General features: G+C 42.0%; 1 protein-coding gene across 1 annotated transcript; it reads left to right on the forward strand.

The window, feature by feature from the left end:
* The first annotated feature begins 81 nt into the window (after nucleotides 1–81).
* Nucleotides 82–10,636, forward strand: HINT1 (histidine triad nucleotide binding protein 1). Its single transcript, XM_073676512.1, has 3 exons — nucleotides 82–266; nucleotides 7,378–7,482; nucleotides 10,314–10,636. Exons 1-3 carry the CDS (start codon nucleotides 156–158, stop codon nucleotides 10,476–10,478), a joined length of 381 nt encoding a protein of 126 aa, XP_073532613.1. The 5' UTR covers nucleotides 82–155; the 3' UTR covers nucleotides 10,479–10,636.
* Nucleotides 10,637–18,213: the final 7,577 nt, after the last annotated feature.

Below are 18,213 nucleotides of genomic sequence, written 5' to 3' on the forward strand. Positions count from 1 at the left end.
CGCTATATATTCCAGTCTTGCCCAATTCCAAAATGGCGGATAGGTGAGCTCCCAGTGACGACATTGGCCAGCGCCGACAAGTCGCAGGATTAGGAGCTGTCAGTTACACCATAGACACGCCCCCGGGTCCTGTGTCAGTCTCCCGGACTGCAGTCATGGCGGACGAGATCAGCAAAGCCCAGGCGGCTCGTCCTGGTGGTGACACCATATTCGGGAAAATAATCCGTAAGGAAATCCCGGCCAAAGTCTTCTATGAGGACGATCAAGTACGTGGCGTGCAGCCGTGTGCATGAGCAATCCTGGGGGTCCTGGCAGTAACACGTGTTCGGTATGAGACAGTGTGAACGGTGCTTGATGTAGGCGATCACATATGCCGCAGCTGTCAGCGAGTGATGTGCACATGGCCTGAGCCATCACATTAAAGCACGTTCACACAGCAAATTTGTTGCAGATTTATCTGTATTTTCAGAAAATGCTCTTCTGTTCCATGCTGGTTTTAAAGCAGATTTGCACCACAAAGCGTGAGATCTGTGATGAACTACATTAACCTTTTAAAGGCATACTCGCAAATCCCATTCCCCTGAGATAGGGGAGAACTTCTCAATCGCTGGGGGTCCGATTACTGGGAACCCACCGATCCCGAGCTTCTGATCGGAGGAGTGATCAGGCATGAGCACTGCAGCTCCATTCATTCTCTGTGACTGCTGGAGACACAGGCTGGCCTTCTCCACTCCCATAAGAATGAATAGAGCGTCAGAGTTTATCAAGGATCACTTCAAAAGCTCCGGATCGGTGGGGTCCCAGTGGTCGGACCCTAGTGATCTTATCCCCAGGATAAATACCATGATCATTTAAAAAAAAAAAAAAAAAAATTAAATGTTTGTTCTGTTCCTTTTCTAAGGATCTCGGCTTTTAGTTGAGATGAATCTGTGCTGCACTTTATGTACATGCTCAGTAGTGAGCCCGGGCTGTGGAGTCGGGAGTCAGAGAAATTGAGGAGTCGGAGGTTTGGCCCTGGATGCCATGCTCTGATTAGGGTGTAGTTAGATGGCTGTATAAATCGGACTGCAGTGCGCGGACTGGCCGGCGGCTCTCCTGACCTGACTGTGACCGCTTCACATATTGCTATGCAGCTGTCACACTCAGAGCCGCGGCCAGTCAGATCATTATGGTCCAAACTCGCTCTGATTTATACGACCGTCTGACTGCGCCCTTAGTGAGAGAATTGTGTGACCTGATCGACTACTGCGGATATATTTTGTAACATGTGCATAAGATTTATTTAACCCTTGCCGAAGTCAGTTTTCACCTTCCTGACACAGCCCCAATTTTCAAATATGACGTGTCACTTTATGTGGTATAAGAAAGCAGGAGATAAGGTCCTGGATGGCAGGTTTGTGCTATGAAGATAGTTTTTATATTGACTGGATTTTGGGTCCAGGATTTAGGAGCGACAAAAAGATCCTGGATGGGAAAGGTCGCTCCCATACTCCAGTCTGGTTCTTACAGGTCTAATAACAGGCAGCTGGGAATAGCTCAGCAAGCAGATGGTGCTGTGTTGGAGCTGGAGAAAGACCATTTATGGTGGATACTCTATGCAAGAGACTGAGAAGTGCTTGTAATACCAAGATGGTGAGGCTGATTTACTTTGCCTTACCCAGAGAATGGACTATTTTGTTGGTCATTTGTGCTAAAGAAAGGCTGGTTTCATTTTTGGAGCTGTAAAGTTTATGAAGGACTATATACTTGATGTTGTTTTGATATAAAAAGCCTGTGCGTATCCACGCGTCTACCAAAGGGCTGAAATCTCCACAGTGGTAATAATTCTGGAATGCTTCTTCCAATTCCAGTGATTCTGAGATTGTGTTTTCGTGACACTATGGTCCTGATTCATCAAGACCTGTATGAACAACAGCGTGAGGGGACGTGTTGGAGACTGAGGCGCATGTGTCTGAAAAGTGATGTGCGTCTCGCCACTAATATCTTCCTGCAGTCAGAGGATCGTAACTGGCCTGAAGATCGTAGATTCGTAACATCTTGTCATGAATTATTTGAGCTATGGCGTCACACCCCCGTTCCACCCCAGCTCTGCCTATGTTGAGAGCTGGTCAAACCTAGCGTGACGTGAAAATGCCAATAGTCGCAAATTTGTTGCCCATCAATTTTGTCAATAGATTTACACCAAAATTCTGGTGTAATTGCTTTGATGAATTGGGCCTTTGTCTTTCATATAAGACAAATTTAGGTTGATAAGATTTAGTTATGAAATTATTGGAAAGTTTTATGCCTTTAAGACAGATTGTCATACCATGCAAAATGGTTAAGGGGATGCTCAGAAGCTAATGTTGAGTTTCAATCCTAAATGGCTTTTTATTGTAATAAACTAATTGTTTTTCTAATATACTTTAATTAAAAAGTCCCTACCGTTCCCTCTCATCTCTAAATGCTTTTTTTTTTTTTTACCTACCTGTGTGTTAATGACATCTCATTGGAGAAACCCCAGTGCACTCTGGGATACTCAAATAAGACGTCTTCTCTGGGCAGAAGCCGCAGTCACTGCTGCTGCTTTTGTCCCTACCCTGAAACAAAGCGCCATCAATGACACGTCCGCTTCAGGGGATGGGCTAGTCCCAGCTCTGAGCATGCTTTGCTTGTTAATTCCAACAAATGTTTAGTATGAGCTCTATTGCCACTGTGCGATATTTATTTTTTTCTTCAGTTTTTTTATGGCGTGCCAGGAGCCATAACTTTTTTTTTTTCTGTGACACTCATATGAGGGCTTGTTTTTTTTCCAGGATAAGTTGTTTTTGTCAATTGCATCATTTTGTGGAACATATAAGTTATTCAACTTTTATTAACTCCTGTGCTTGTACCATCCCTTGCAGTCACCTCCATTATGGGAGTACAGTTACATCCATTTGTTGGAAGGGGGGGGGGGTGAACATGGGTAGATCAAATAGATCCAGCCTTCTTTTCAATGCACAGTGTCAGTGCACTTCTTCGCCGGCTTTAATGACAAGTGGTAAGCTGGAAAGAGAGTGCGCTTTGTAAGGAGAGAATGCTTCAAACAGGGACCACCCCCACCCTCAAAAGTAACATTCAATTTGGAGGCGGGGCTAGTCTCTGCCATTTCTGCTTTCCACATTTTCTCCTTACAATGCTCAGTGTGCTCTCTTGATGGCTCGTCACTTCTTAGTATAGCCAGTGAGGGAGTGCACTGTCACTGTGCATTTAAAAGAATATTGAAGGATCTGCCTGATCTAACCCTTCCCATAAATGAACATAACTGTACACCCAGATTGCAGGTGATTTCCAGGGATGGTACAAGCACAGAAAGTAATAAAAGTTTAACAAGTTATATGTACCACAAAATGATGCCATTCAGAGAAACCAACTTACCCTGGAAAAGAAACAAGCTCTTATCTACTGTCACCAAAAAAATGATGGCTCCTGGAATGCCATAAAAAAGTAAGTGTCATGAAAGTCAAAACTTGCTGTGATGATGCCTAGGGGTTGATATGTATTTTACAACATATCTAACCCTTACTATACAGATTTAACACAAATCCATGCTATGAAATATGCATTGTGTGAATGGACAAGTATACACCCCACTTGCTGTACTACTTTACAGATATTCTGTCACCTGTGCCCATGTAACTTGATTTTGGTTACGTTTTAGAAGGATCCCTTCCCTGCCTACTTATTTTGAAAACTAACTTGGAAACGTTCAAAGTTCAATGTTTCCAAGCTTTACTTCTTGGTGTAAAACATTTACAGACCAAAGCAAGTCTGTTTTTAGTGAATGTTTGTTTTATAAGTAATCATATTTTTTGGGGAATTTTTTGCTGTTCCTTTATTTTTGCTGGCAATGTAATAAGACATTGATAACCGCATATTAGCATTCTCCTTGACAATGGACTGTGTACAAGGATGGCCATTGACGAGAAAAATGTTAAGAGCCAGTTGTGAATTAATTAAAAGGAACCTGTCTCCTGATTCACGGTACCCAATCTGCGGACAGCATGAATCAGAGCTCGGCTGCATCATTTCATCCAGATATATATTGCGTTTCAGAGAAAATACTTTAAAGATTTGGTCAGGGATCATGTCCGGACTAGCCCGGTTCCACCTACGGCGGACTCTTCCCAGCAACGCTGGAGGTGTTTGACAGGTCTTTCCATCATGTCTACATAGGGAGAGATCTTTAAAGTATATCCTCTCTGAAACGCTGCAGCGATTCAGAATAATCTATACATGGTTGCATTCGTGCAGCCAGGCACAGATTTATTCTGCCAATAGTTTTAGCAGCTAGCATCAGGCGACAGATATAAAAGATGCTCCAGAATTGTTATACAAGAGTTTTTTCTAAAATCATAGCATTTTCTGGCTACAAAAATTTGTTACTAAAGTGATTTTCCTGCTACTTTACAATATTTCGCCATGCAATCAAATGATTGTGTATTACAGGGTGATTCACTCTCTACTTTACCTGAAAAAATTGCTTTAACTCCTAAAAGAGATGGTCAATTGTACTGGAATTTGGACTGTACATACCTTGGTTCATGAGAGATTAATAGTTTAAAGCTGATTGAAACTGTCGCATCCAAGCACGCCTGCACACGCCATTCCATATTGTTGAATGTATTCCACAGTCTGGGGTCATAGCCTAAATTTCTCGCTGTATGTTCTCTCGGAGCGCCTGTAATGTTCGCGGCTTGTTACTGTACACTCTACCTTTCAAATGGCCCCAAAGGCCAAAATCCGGTGGTGTTAAATCAGGCGATCTTCGTGGCGACAGGCCCTTGGAGGTGACGCTGTCATCTTTCTGGATGAAGCGGCATCTCGTGAAGCGCATTCGGGTTCTCAGCTGCCGAAATACGGGTGTTTTGTGAATTAATCTAGCCACATAGGTGAAACCAGGCTTCGTCAGTGTACCACGTATAGTCCAATATGTTTTATTTCTCAGCAATGATGGTCTTGAACGACTGACAATGACTAATTCTTTTCTCTTGATCGGGCCCTTTAAACTTCTGTATGACAGTGACTCTGTACGGGCGAACACAACTTTTCTTGGCCGCTTGTTGGCATGTGGAATATGACAAAACTGTCTCAAAATGAAAACACGCTCCTCCAAACTGTTAACAAATGAGGAAGGAATTCTTCAGGAGTGAAATGCGGGCACCACACATAGACTACCGATGCGTAGAAAGGCAAGTCTATCGGTGGGACGACAAGTCGGCGAGACCACTCAGCATCAGCATGTTTCTCATCACTGAGATTCGTTGCACTCTCACTTCTGAACCAAAGTATGTACAGTCCAAATTTCAGTACAGTCGACCATCTGTTAGAAGTTACAGCAATATTTCTGGGTAAATTAGCGAGTGAATCACCCTATACTTTCTGGTACAGTCACCCGATGGTGCCATGAAGTTGTGCCCTGCTGATGGACATACATTAACCTATCAAGTACTTACCATGTGCAGCAGACAGTCAGTCTAATCACCAGTGCAGGCCTGCGTCTATTGACTGACCCCAAGAAAAAAAAGAAATCCTAAAACAATTTAGAATACACATTTATATTGTACCTATTGGAAAGCCCAGTCCTTTGTCTCAGCAGGAAGGATCTACTCCAAATTATCGAGTTCTCCTTCACACACTTTAAAATTCTTGCAAAAAATGCCATTTGTTTCATAGTTGTTAGTTGTTTTTTTTAAGGCTTTTTGGGCATTTTTAAAACTATAAAGAAGCCTATGGGTGAATGCAAAAACTATCCAGAATATGAAAAAAGAAAAATCAAAACAATTTGCCGTGTATGTAGATTTTTCAATACTTCACTGTGGTTCTCACCAGAATTCACAATACAAACAGCATACACTGTTAAATAAGTCTTATACCCGATGAGGCTGGTATACTTACTATGAAAATTAATGTCAGAAAGGCTTAAAAAAATAAAAATCCATATTTTAGAAGTTTGCTTTTTTAATATGTAAATGCTCATTTTAGTATTAGAGAAGTACGTCTTAAAGGAAATCTGTCATCCCCTGGCACTTATCTGACCTCTAATATGGGCATACAGGAGATAGAAATGTAAATCTATACCTACCTGTATGCCTCATATTAGAGGTCTAGTTGCTGTAAAATGTCTTTTTATTCAGTCAATCAGTCAAGTTTCTGATGCTGTGGAGCTGGGGTCTGGAAGAAATCCCCACCTCCTGTGGTAATTATAATGTTTCTCCCCTCCCCTGCATGTCACAGTGCCCTGTGATGTGCAGTTGCAGCAGCCAAATCCAGGCACTGTGACATGCAGGGGAGGAGGGAAACATTGGAATTACCACAGGAGGCAGGGATTTCTTCCAGTCCCCGAGACTGGAATACATCATAAACTTGTAGGAATAAAAAGACATTTCACAGCAACAAGACCTCTAATATGAGGCATACAGGTAGGTATAGATTTAGATTTCTTTTTTCTTTTTTTTAATATATAATATTTATTAGAATTTTCATGAAACACAAATAGTCCAGTTTAGAGAAGGTGATCAAGTACCAGTACGCAGACTGGGCAAACATTGTTAATATTTGTCGATTTAACTGGAATATCAAGAAAAACAAAATTTGAGAACAAAAACAAAATACACAATACAAGATTGACAACCTTTTTCAGTTTTTAACTAATAGTCAAACATAAAAGATAGCTGATGTTGTAATTATTTAATTAATGCCATCAAGAAAACTATTTTTTTTCCCTCTCCTTCCCCTTTTTAGGTCAAACGCAGAAGACCCAGGCTATCCTTAAGATTGATTTTACAGTTCTATCACTTGTATGCCCATATTACAGGTCAGATAAGTCCTTGGGGGCAACAGATTCCCTTTAAATAGGAATTTACAGCCATCCTGACAAGGATTATTTTTAGTAAATGCGTTGGCTTCGTAAAGTCTAAGGGACTTATTTAATAATGAAATCAGTTAGTATTGTGAAATCTGGAGACAGATCTGCTTTATAGTTAAATGGCTGTTTGACTGTAAAGTTTTAGAACTGCACGAAAAACACATTTCTCTATCACACCCCTTTCCTGTGTCATCTGCTATTGGGGGAAGACCCCAATACACGTTAGGAGGTTGGCCTGTCTCTCTGATTTTGATGGTTTTGGCTGACGTTCTTTTCACGTATGGTCATCTTTTCACAATATTCTGATTCCACCAAGCACATGGCTCTCTCTGCCATAATCTTCCCCAGTCTGGAGCCTCTCACTCCTTTCCGACCCTGCTCTTTGGTGTGTGTTCTTGGTTCTGATCGTCCTATCCCTGTACTGTATGAGCACTGGGCACCTCGGGTTTTATCATTATTTAATGTGTCTTGATTTTCTTCTTTTGTAGTGTATCGCTTTCCATGATGTCGCTCCGCAAGCGCCAACACATTTCTTAGTGGTTCCTAAGAAGGCCATTAGCCGTGTTTCAGAAGCGGATCCTGCTGATGAAGCTGTAAGTGAAAGCTTGTTCTGATATTGATTAATAGCCGCGCTCTCTTGGCCCGTTGAGGATTCATCGCCTCCAGCCGTTCACATAGCGGAGGACCACATTTACTTTCATGTATTCTGTTTCAACCGGGAGCAGAAAAGAAACCCACAGCTGGGAAGACAGTTTGTTTTTTAACTTAAAGAAGACTCGAATCTGTCTCACACTGTGTTGCTGTAGGAGAGCAAGAGAGGAAATGTGATTTATTAGACCGAGAAGTTCCAAAAGTCAATCTCAGATACAGCAAATCGAGTCTCTTCTCTGCATGTGAGCAAAGATACATGGTAGACCGTGGTGGAGCTGCAGGTGTAAAAGGAGTTAGCCACGCATTTAATGTCCGGGAATAGTTAAACTCCTTAACGCTAAATGACGTAACTGTACGTGAGTGCTGGGGTCACCGAATGTGGAGGGGGCTCCTGAGCTGAACTTCCTCCGCACAGTAGATGTTACGTAGGCTGCATCTCCCTTTCTCCCCATTAAAAATAAAGAAACTAAAAAGGCATTATTTTATTTAATTAATTATCCTAACCGGTAAATTCCGTAAACCCCCCCCACCCCCAGAGAATCAAAAGGACAGAATTGTAAGGTTGTTTCTTTTTGTTGGTGGGTACATACAGTGTCACGGTATCAACAAGTGATGCCCGAATAGATTACTTGATAGACACCTCTCCATTACTAACACCAGGGCTTGATCTCAGCTGTGTTTTTGGATCATTCATAGTGAACATCAACCCCAAGCCCCATTACCCCGATTGCCACCGCACCAGGGCAATCGTTGGGAAAAGCAAAGGTGAAGCGCCGGAATTGGAGTATCTCGTGTGATGCTCCACTTCTGCGGCGACTGCGGGTTTGTATTTTTAGGCTGGGAAGGGCCTAATAACCATGGACCTTCCCACCCTGATAATATCCGCTCACAGCTGTCTTCTTTACCTTTGCTGGTTATCAAAAACAGGGGAGACCCCACATCCTTTTTTCATTTATTTATTAACTTGTTAATAAATCTTTGACGTAATGGGGGGGACCCCAGGTAGTTTTTTTATTTTTTTTCATTTATTAGGTTAATACATGTACTATCCCCTGCGATCCCCTACTGTAATGTCTATATTGTCTTTTGCTTCCTCCCCTGCCCAGGCGCTGTGGTGTGTTCCATACACGGTCAAACACAGAAAATTTTTTAAATGAACTTTTGTTCGTAGGAAAACCCCTTTAAGTATTAAAAGAAAAAAATATTGTGGCATTATTGGGTTAAAGTCATTTTTTTTCAAAAGGTTCCTGCTAGTGATGAGCGAGTATGTTCGGTTAATCCTTTCGGCGAGTATGTCGGGCGAGTACCTTCAGCGTACTTGGTGATATGTTTGAATCGCTCCCGTGTGCATGATTTGCGACTGTTTGACAGCTTTAATACATGTGAGGAATGCTTGCTTCTTAAGCATTCCTTACGTGTATTAAAGCTGTCAAAACAGTCGCAAATCATGCACACGGGAGCGATTCAAACATATCACCGAGTACGCTGAATATACTCTGTTCTCGCTGAAGGGGTTAACCGAACATACTCGCTCATCACTAATTCCTGCTGTTGTGTTTTTCTTTTTCTTTTTTTTCTTTTTCTTCTTTACAGGACTTGTGATGTGTCAGGAAAAAGCATCTATAGCTAAATGCCAGGAAACAGACATAAAAATTGTTTGTTCCACAAAAAATAAAAATAAAAGGGCAATTGCCCCACCTCCTTTTTTTTTTCTCTCTTCCCTTTTGGCAAACCGTTGAGGTTGTATCATTTTGAGTCCTTCTGTTTTGACATAATGTCTGGTGAAAATGGTTATGTAACCTAGTCTTTTAAGGGAATCTGCCAGTAGAATTAACCCTAATCCTAAACAGTCTATATGAGCATGTAGGTCATAGGAAGCTGAATAACACGATACCTTAATAACTGCAATCTGATGTCTTATTCCTGAGAAATCCATGTTTTTCTTACATGTAAATGAGCTGTTCAGAACTATGAGTCAGACACTGATCTGTATGAGAATCGGCCTCCAGAGATTATTATAATTTACAGGGTGTTACCAGTGAGAGACATGTAGACTAGGAGAGCAGACTGTCTGTCATTACATGTCTCGCTCTGGTAACCAGGGCTGTGGAGTAGGAGTCGGTGTCCATTTTGGCGGAGTCAATATAAAATGGACAGACTCCTAAAATATATAATAAATTGGGTACAATTCAGGATGTGCTGTAAATGTTTTCATAAGAATTTGGGAAAGTTTATGAAATGTCCTAGAAATGTCTGTTCTGCTCCTCATCTAAGGATCTCTGCTTTTAGTTCAGATGAATCTTTATGTACATGCTCAGTAGTGAGGCAGGGCTGTGGGGTCGGGAGTCCGAGGTTTGGCTTAAACATATTTCCAGTACAGAGACCTCTGCACATATCATGGAACATGGCCAGAAGAAACTCCTATAGAAGTAAATTAGGGATATTATGTCCAGATGCCTGCTATTATGCATAGCCATGTTTATTATAAATGATACCTATATTATTAATAATGCATTGTTGTTTCTGTTTGTACAACCTGAGAGAAATGTTAATAAACATGGTAAAAATAGTTTGCATTATTATTGATTTCAACTGAATCTTTGGTCTGAATTTACAAGCCACAATGACATGAGATGGCTTTTCCCCTTTTGAGTGGTTTGTCCTGCAAATTTCCTACAAAAGTTTCACTCTTTCCTTTTAAGCAGCATTATAGTATTAGTAGGTAAGCAATACAATCCAGCTGAATTTACCTCTTTTCTTTTTCTCTTGCCAGCTCCTAGGACATCTGATGATCGTTGGCAAAAAATGCGCCGCTGATCTAGGCCTGACGAATGGCTACCGTATGGTGGTAAATGAAGGACCAGATGGTGGCCAGTCTGTGTACCACCTTCACCTGCATGTTCTCGGAGGACGTCAGCTGGGCTGGCCTCCGGGCTAATGGCCAATGGTGTATAACACACAAACGGAAGTCTCAATCTGTCCCTTCAGATGATGCGTGTTCTCTAAATGCCAACCCAAATACATAGGCATCTGTTTAGACAAGAACTCATCTGATGTCGCATTGAGCATGGAATGAATAAATTCACCTTTTCTTCATTTTGTGGGGCTGTTCTTTTCATTTTTATCTTCTGTCCTTCAGAATCTAGGCTTTACTTTAGAGCTTCTTTTAAAGAGAATCTGAAACCAGATTTTTTTTTCTTCCCCATTTGAGAGCAGCATGATATAGGGGCAGAGAACCAGATTCCCTTCCCATGATATATCCCTTACTGGGCTGCTTGCTGCAGTTTTGATTAAAAGCTTATATCTGCTGCAGATCTAGCAGTTTTCTCAATGCTAAGCTCTGTATAACCCCGCCCACACCACTGATTGACAGCTTTCTGTCTATGCACAATGTACCACAGAATGATATCACGGTGGGGAGAGATTATACAGCACTATTGAATATGGAGAACTATATGGGAACAGGTTTACTAGTTCTTTAGTCATTATCTTTTGCTGATAAAACAGTGATTTGATCAAAACTACAGCAAGCAGCCCAGTAAGTGATAAATCACTGGAATTCGGGTCTCTGCTCTCAACTTAGATAGCAAAAACCTGGTAACAGACTCCCTTTAAATATATCATTCTGCTGCCTTCATTGAGGCCTTTTAATACTAGCATAAGCTATTTCTGAAGAGATAATTAGTAAAAAACATTTTACAAAAAGACTGTTGCATTAAGAGGAACTTGTATTCAACTCCCATTCAAAAATTGATTCAATTTTAGTGAAGTTATACATTACTGTACAAAAATTTTAGGCAGGTGTGGAATAAAAAGTTACACAGATTTTAAAGAAACTCAGCAGGAAGGTTGTTCCAAACATCTTGGAGAACTCACCACAGATCTTCTGTGGATGTAAGATTGCAGAAATCCTTCTGTCTCTTCACGTAATCCCACACAGACTTGATGTTCAGATCAGGGCACTGTGGAGGCCATTTCATCACTTCCAGGAGACTTCTCTTTCTTCTTTATGCGGAAGATAGTTCTTAATGGGCTGTATGTTTGAGGTGATTGTTCTGCTGCAGAATACATTTGGGGCCAGTCAGATGCCCCCCTTAACCCCTTCACGACATGTGACATATTTAAGTCATATGTCGTGTCCCTGGCTTTGATGTGGGCTCTGACCCTGAGCCCGCATCTTTCCCCGCACATGACAGCTTATTTAATGGGCTATTTTTACACCTATAAACAACTGATGAGGTAGAAAAGTTTATTTCAATACTTTGTCTCCTGACTGGTAGAGAAGTAAGATGAGTGGTATTAGTCATGTAGTAATACGTGTAAAAAGTGGGCATTTCTAGTGATTTATTCCTACATTGCATTTCAGGATAGAACAATGATCATGGCTGCACAGCGCTGCTGTTGGAAACCTATTTAGAGAAACCTGTGAGGGACACTAACCACACTGGGAATAGAAAGCATTGGAGAAAATATTCCCTTTATAGGACTTACAAAAACAATTGCAATTCCCAATTTATTTTTAACCTGGGCGAACACCAACCACAGAGGTGTCTACGTGAGATCAGTATATGGCTTTTCAATTCCCATCTTCTAATTTTATGGTACTTATAATATCGACTGCAATTCAGACTACCCTGATCACACAACGGTTTCTGCTTGGCTCGGAAGTTAATTTAGAAAGCACTTCCAGTCCTTACAGAAAACTGTGATTTATCTGGGCTGTATTGTGGTTATGTGGTGCAGAAGACGACTGAAATAGTGTGAATTACAGGAGAAGGTGGCAATTCGTAAGTATATGACCACATTCACAGTGTACAGCATACCTATTACAAAGGGACTATGTCCTAACATTTTTTTTGGGGGTGGGGGGGGGGGGGAGTACAACTTTAATGGCTTCAAAAAAGGCAGCCTGACCCCATTAGGAGCTGACTAATAGCATTTATCAGAGCTGTGCTCTTAGTGCTGCTGTTAATTTATTTCTGCTGTCAATCTCCTAAATAGGGCGGTTGCACTGACGGTGTACCTTGCAGGCGGGGGCCTGTTGAAGGCCCCAGTTGGTTCTTCTGAGAAAAATAGCCACAGGCTGAGCTTCATAGGAAACCACAATTATCAAAATTGTCAAAATAATGGTGACTGGGTATCTTCCAGTGAGGCTGAGCGCACGCCATTATTTCTTGACAGCAACTGTAACAACAGCAACTTCACCAGGTTGGGACTATGCCTGTTTCCTTGATACACAATCAGGGATAGATATCTGCCTATGTGACTGAGAAGGAGGAAGAGGAGGACAACTTGAGCCTTGCTCAGATTGCTTGACATTTTGTTTTTCCAAATAAGCAGGTAATGTTGCTTCATGTGCTGAATGAGAGCCGTAGTTCCTCGTCTTTAGGGGGAAGATTGAAACTGCTGCTCTCACTGGTGTAATGCAGCGACTTGCTGGCATTACGGTAATGGTCCAGGATGTGTTTTACCTGACCATTACCTTCCCCCTCAGGTGACTGGTCACATGACTCTGACATAGCACAGGTCCTGCACGCACAGAATGTCTGTCTGATCACATGACTGTGACATCAGCAAGGTCCTGTCAGTATGTGTGTGTGTGCACGGGATGCATATATAAACCCTGCTTGATGGGAGACAGGTGTGTTCGGTGTGTTAGGCGTGAGGCCTGTTCCCCGTGTGTGTGGGACACCGTGATACAGTGAAGCCTGGCAGCCTGAAAGGTCGAGGCTGGATCTTGTGTGGATGTTAGTGGCCTTGGAAGGCAGCGGCTTTGGAGTGAAGCCTGGTACCTGAAAGGTCGAGACTGGATCCTGTGTGGATGCTAGTGGCCTTGGAAGGCAGAGGCTTGGTGAAGAGTCCGGAAAGGCGCAGACTGGATGTGTGTGAGTGAAACATCCCAGTAGCCTTAGAGGGGACGAGGGCTGGAGACCCCCACCTGGGAAAGCCTTAAAGCCACAGTGGTGGCGGATTAAATGGACTGCAGCAACTGAACCCGGCAAAGGTAATACACTGTGTTATATGGACACTCGTATGGACATTTGCTAAAGTATTACCTTGCTGAAGGCTGTAACCTGGGTCAAGTGGGCCGGTGTGTCACTTAGCTCGTGAACGTTATATACATACGTGTGTCGGCGGGCCACTGAGTTGGACCCGGTGAACTGTGGTTTATGAAGTGCAATAAACTGCTGAATTGAGAAATACCGGAAGGACATTGCTGGTATGCTTTGATTTACCCGGTGCCGCGAGTATCCCCCATTATGATGTCTAGCGCTGCCTTACACTGGGTTAACTATTCTTCTTTATTTTGGCATATGTAGGATATTAAGTAAAAGTAAGCAGCCTATGGCTGTTTCACGTCCATCATGATGTTTCCTCACGGCTTGACGAATTGTTTTAATAGGGTGAGTGCAGCAGTTTCAATGTTCCTGAAGTATTTATGTGACATTTGTATTTTTGCTGAGCACCGCCCTTAGACTGATGATTGATTACTTCTCCTACTCCTAAAAATACTGCCCCAGATTGTTCAAGTGTAGTAGTGCCAGCATTCCCTACATACTATGTTGGTTCCTAATCTATTCGAGACTGAACGTACATGACTTATTTTTCTGCAGCAGAGCCTGCAGACTTCCGAAGATTTGTCTGTCGCCAAAGTGAAAAATCCCACACCTGCGATGCCCGTACGTAGGACACGCAGATCAGCACTGCCCTACATTATAACATAGGGCCGAGTGCTAACTGATAAAACATCAGATGGCACTCGGCCGTGTTATACGGCAGTGTGAGTGAGCCCTTATTCACCAATTGTCACATTCATATTCTTCACTGCTGCAGTTGAACAACACATTGCTATCTGGAGTATTTGTCCAATGTTTTAGGACTTTCTCTTCCTATTTCTATTGCTGAGCTGTGAGCTCTGAAGTCCTCTTTAATCTTAAATCTTCCTAAAATGGCCTATACATTCCCCATCTAGTCTTTATACAGGCCATAATAGTCCCTTCTGATTGGCTGAGGATGGTGGACTCCCCCCTGCTAGGATGACAGAAAGACAAGGGAAGTCCACTACTCTCAGCAGAAATGTGAAAGGTGTGATGGTGATATGTTTTAGCTTTTATAGGCTATTGCAGTATTTCTGCTGTCAGTGCCTTGTTTTTTTTTTTCTAAAAGAAGCCGCACGATAGTAATGAAACACGTTGGTGACGGAGAGGGCTTCTTTGTTATAATTTTTGTACAGCAAATCCTATTTTTATACAAGTCACATCTTACTTTGGGCGAGGTGTATTATTTATTTTACTTACATAGCTCCATTAATTCCACAGCACTTTATAGACATCATCATCACTGTCCTCATTGGGTCTCAATATAAATTCCTTGTCTTTGGAGTGTGGGAGGAAACACAGGGAGAACATACAAACTCCTTGTAGATGTTGTCCTTGGTGGGATTTAAACCCAGGATCCCAGCGCTGCAAAGCAACAGTAATAACCACTGAGCCACCATGCTGCCCTGTATAAAAGATGTTTTAATTTTGTGGGCTTGAAATAGGTCACCTTTCTCCAATCACCTTCCACGACAGCATAGGAGGATGTCTCCGCCCTAATGGGGGACAGGAAGCACAAAGAGGTTCAAAAAACCCCTCCCACCTCCACATTGCCAGTGTCTTTCCTGCGCTCCCTGGTGGTGTAAAGTAGACCAGAATACTGGGACCGGAGGCCTCCCTGAGCTCTCCAGTCCTCTCTTGCTTTGCGCTCTCCCCTGTCAGCGCGACGCGGAGAACGCAATCACTTCCGGGTTGTGCGTTCCACCTGGAGCGCACGCGTTAGTCTGGGGAGCGCGCTGGACTCGTTTCCGCTATCGGGACCTGTCCTGACCCGGAAGTAGGAGGGAACACCTGTTCCTCGCTGGGTGATCCAGTCTTTTTTCTATAAAGACCCGATCTGAAGACCTCAGTGGTGAGTACTGCTCCTCCAGTTGGGATGTCTGCTTCTACTGATCCCAGCGTTACTCCGGTCACTGTGAGTGTTCTAGGGTCGGGTCAGTAAACTGTGTCCCAATCTTAGAGGATAGAATTATTCTTAGACTTGATCCTGCCTTCCTGCCAAAAGTTGTCTCCCCCTTCCATAGATCTCAGGAAATCATCTTACTGTCTTTTTGCCAAAACCCATCTAATAGTAAGGAACAAGAGTTTTTACTCCCTAGACGTACGTAGAGTGGTAATTCACTATCTTAAGCTCACCAAATCCTTTAGGTTGGACCAAAATCTGTTGATCCAGCCGATGGGTAGAAATAAGGGTAGAAAGGTGTCGAAAAACACAGTTTCCAATTGGATTAAACAAACTATTCATATGACCCATATCAGTCAGGGCCTACCCCCTCCGAAAAAACTGACCGCTCATTCCACATGATCCATGCCAGTATCCTGGGCCGAACGTGCAGACGCTTCGATCGAGCTGATTTGCAGAGCGGCCACATGGTCCTCCATTAACAAGTTCATCAAACATTATCGACTGGACCTCTCATCAGTTCAAGACTTGGCCTTTGGCAGGAAAGTGCTTCAGGCCGTAGTCCCTCCATAAGGTAATAGATTGGTATTCCTCCTATACTGTCGTGGAAGGTGATTGGAGAAAACAGAATTAGACCTACCGTAATTCCATTTCTAAGAACCTTCCACGACAGCACCATTTCCCTCCCTGCTTCTAATTTTTTGGGGTTCTTCCTAGATTTAGAAGTCTCTATGCTATGGTGACTCGTTATAAGACACTGGCAATGGGGAGGTGGGAGGGGTTTTTAACCTCTTTGTGCTTCCTGTCCCCAATCAGGGTGTGGAGACATCCTCCTATGCTGTCGTGGAAGGTTCTTAGAAATGGAATTACCGGTAGGTCTAATTCTGTTTTTCTTCATTTTGTCACTACTCAACATTAATCATATCAGGATGCTATGGTGCATCTCCAAACACAGAGAGTGCACTTTCTTTTACAAAAAGAAACAAGCATTGAATTCAGAATTTGGATTTAGTTGCAAAATCTGCAGGTTTAATACTACCCTTGTTTGCTGTCATAGTGTTAAAACAAACAAAAAAAAGCTATTCAGGTGCTGTTTCGGTAGTATATCACAGATGTATTAATTCATAGTCACAATGAGAGGTGTTGAGACGCTACAACAGTTCACTGTATATCACTCCTATCTTCAATCTGGTACATCAGCACTGATGTAGTACACCATAATCACATTAGGCCTTTATCTATCCCTATCCTGTGAGCTCTGACCACTCCTACCCCTACACAGTACAAGCAAAAAATGGCGTTCGTTAGCTGGCTCCTTTGTTTATACTGCCTGTGATAGTCCCCCTGCTTGGTATGCTACACCCTGTGATTGTATAGCTGCAGGCTATTAGGGGGAAGCCCACTCACTGAGTGTGCTGCATCTGTGAAATGATGCTGGACATTTTTTTTTTTGCCAATCCTTTTGAATCGAATCGTAGATTGAAACTATGGAAACGCGCATTTTAGGAAATTTGACTCGAATTTGATCCTCCATGGATCAATTTTCTCATCTTTAACATCTATATTAGCTATGGGCAACATAGTGGCTCAGTGGTTAGCACTGCAGCATTACAGTGAAGGGGTCCTGGACTCAAATACCACCAAGGACAACACCTGCAAGGAGTTTGTATGTTCTCCCCGTGTTTGCATGGGTTTCCTCTGGGTTCTCCGGTTTCCTCACACACATCAAGACATATTGATAGGGAATGTAGATTGTGAGCCCCAATGGGGACAGCAATGGTAATGTCTGTAAAGCACTGTGGAATTAATGGCGCTATATAAGTGAGTAAAATAAATAAAATAGCAATGAGCAATATATTTATTCTATACTTTCTAATAATGAACAAAAAAATTTTTCTGCGAGGCACTAATTAATAGCCTATGCATAGAGTCTATATAAATAGTTACTATAGTCCCAATTCATTATTTGCTTTTTTTTTTAAAGTCGCTTTCCTTTTTTGTCTTGTGGTATTAGTTACAGCTTTTTGCGCCACATTCTTCAAAATGGTGCACTCGTTTCATGCTTGAGAATTTGGAACAAAATTAAAACCGGTCTTTTTTTCCGTCTTGACCTGTTTTTGTGACTTTTTAGTTCAAAGACTAGCATGTTTTACAAGATGAAGCAAAACTTGAGCTAAAATACTGGCATACTCAAAGATACAACAACAGAGTGGGGACTGGAGTGGAGTTGCGCTAAATTTTGCAACTTTTTTAAAAAGTTGCAATTGATTAATCAGGCAAAATCATCTGGAATCACTAAACTCCACTCAAAAACTTGACGAGCACATATAAAACGGACTTAAAAAAAGTGCATATTTCTTTTTAAAAAATATTTTTTTATTATTAGCATTGGTATGTATTAAGCATGTGTTTAACATTGGTATTGTTCATACTTTGTATCTTTCTGTTCTTAAGATTAATAGTACTTGTTGTTGTATACTAATTAATTAAACCTGATTTTTGACGTCAATGGGGAAGGTATATCAGCCAACCTTCACTATCTGTATTGTATGAGCCTGAGGAAGGAGCTGGATCAGCTCCGTAACTCGTAGTTCAAATAAAGAAGTTTTTTATAAGTTTATTTCTCTCCGTTTTTGGCAGCACTATTAATCCAAAGAAAACCTTTTTATTTT

The sequence above is a fragment of the Phyllobates terribilis genome, unplaced genomic scaffold (genome assembly GCF_046119375.1).
Source record: "Phyllobates terribilis strain yellow unplaced genomic scaffold, ASM4611937v1 Scaffold_1__5_contigs__length_1240528914, whole genome shotgun sequence".
NCBI classification, from domain to species: Eukaryota; Metazoa; Chordata; class Amphibia; order Anura; family Dendrobatidae; genus Phyllobates; species Phyllobates terribilis.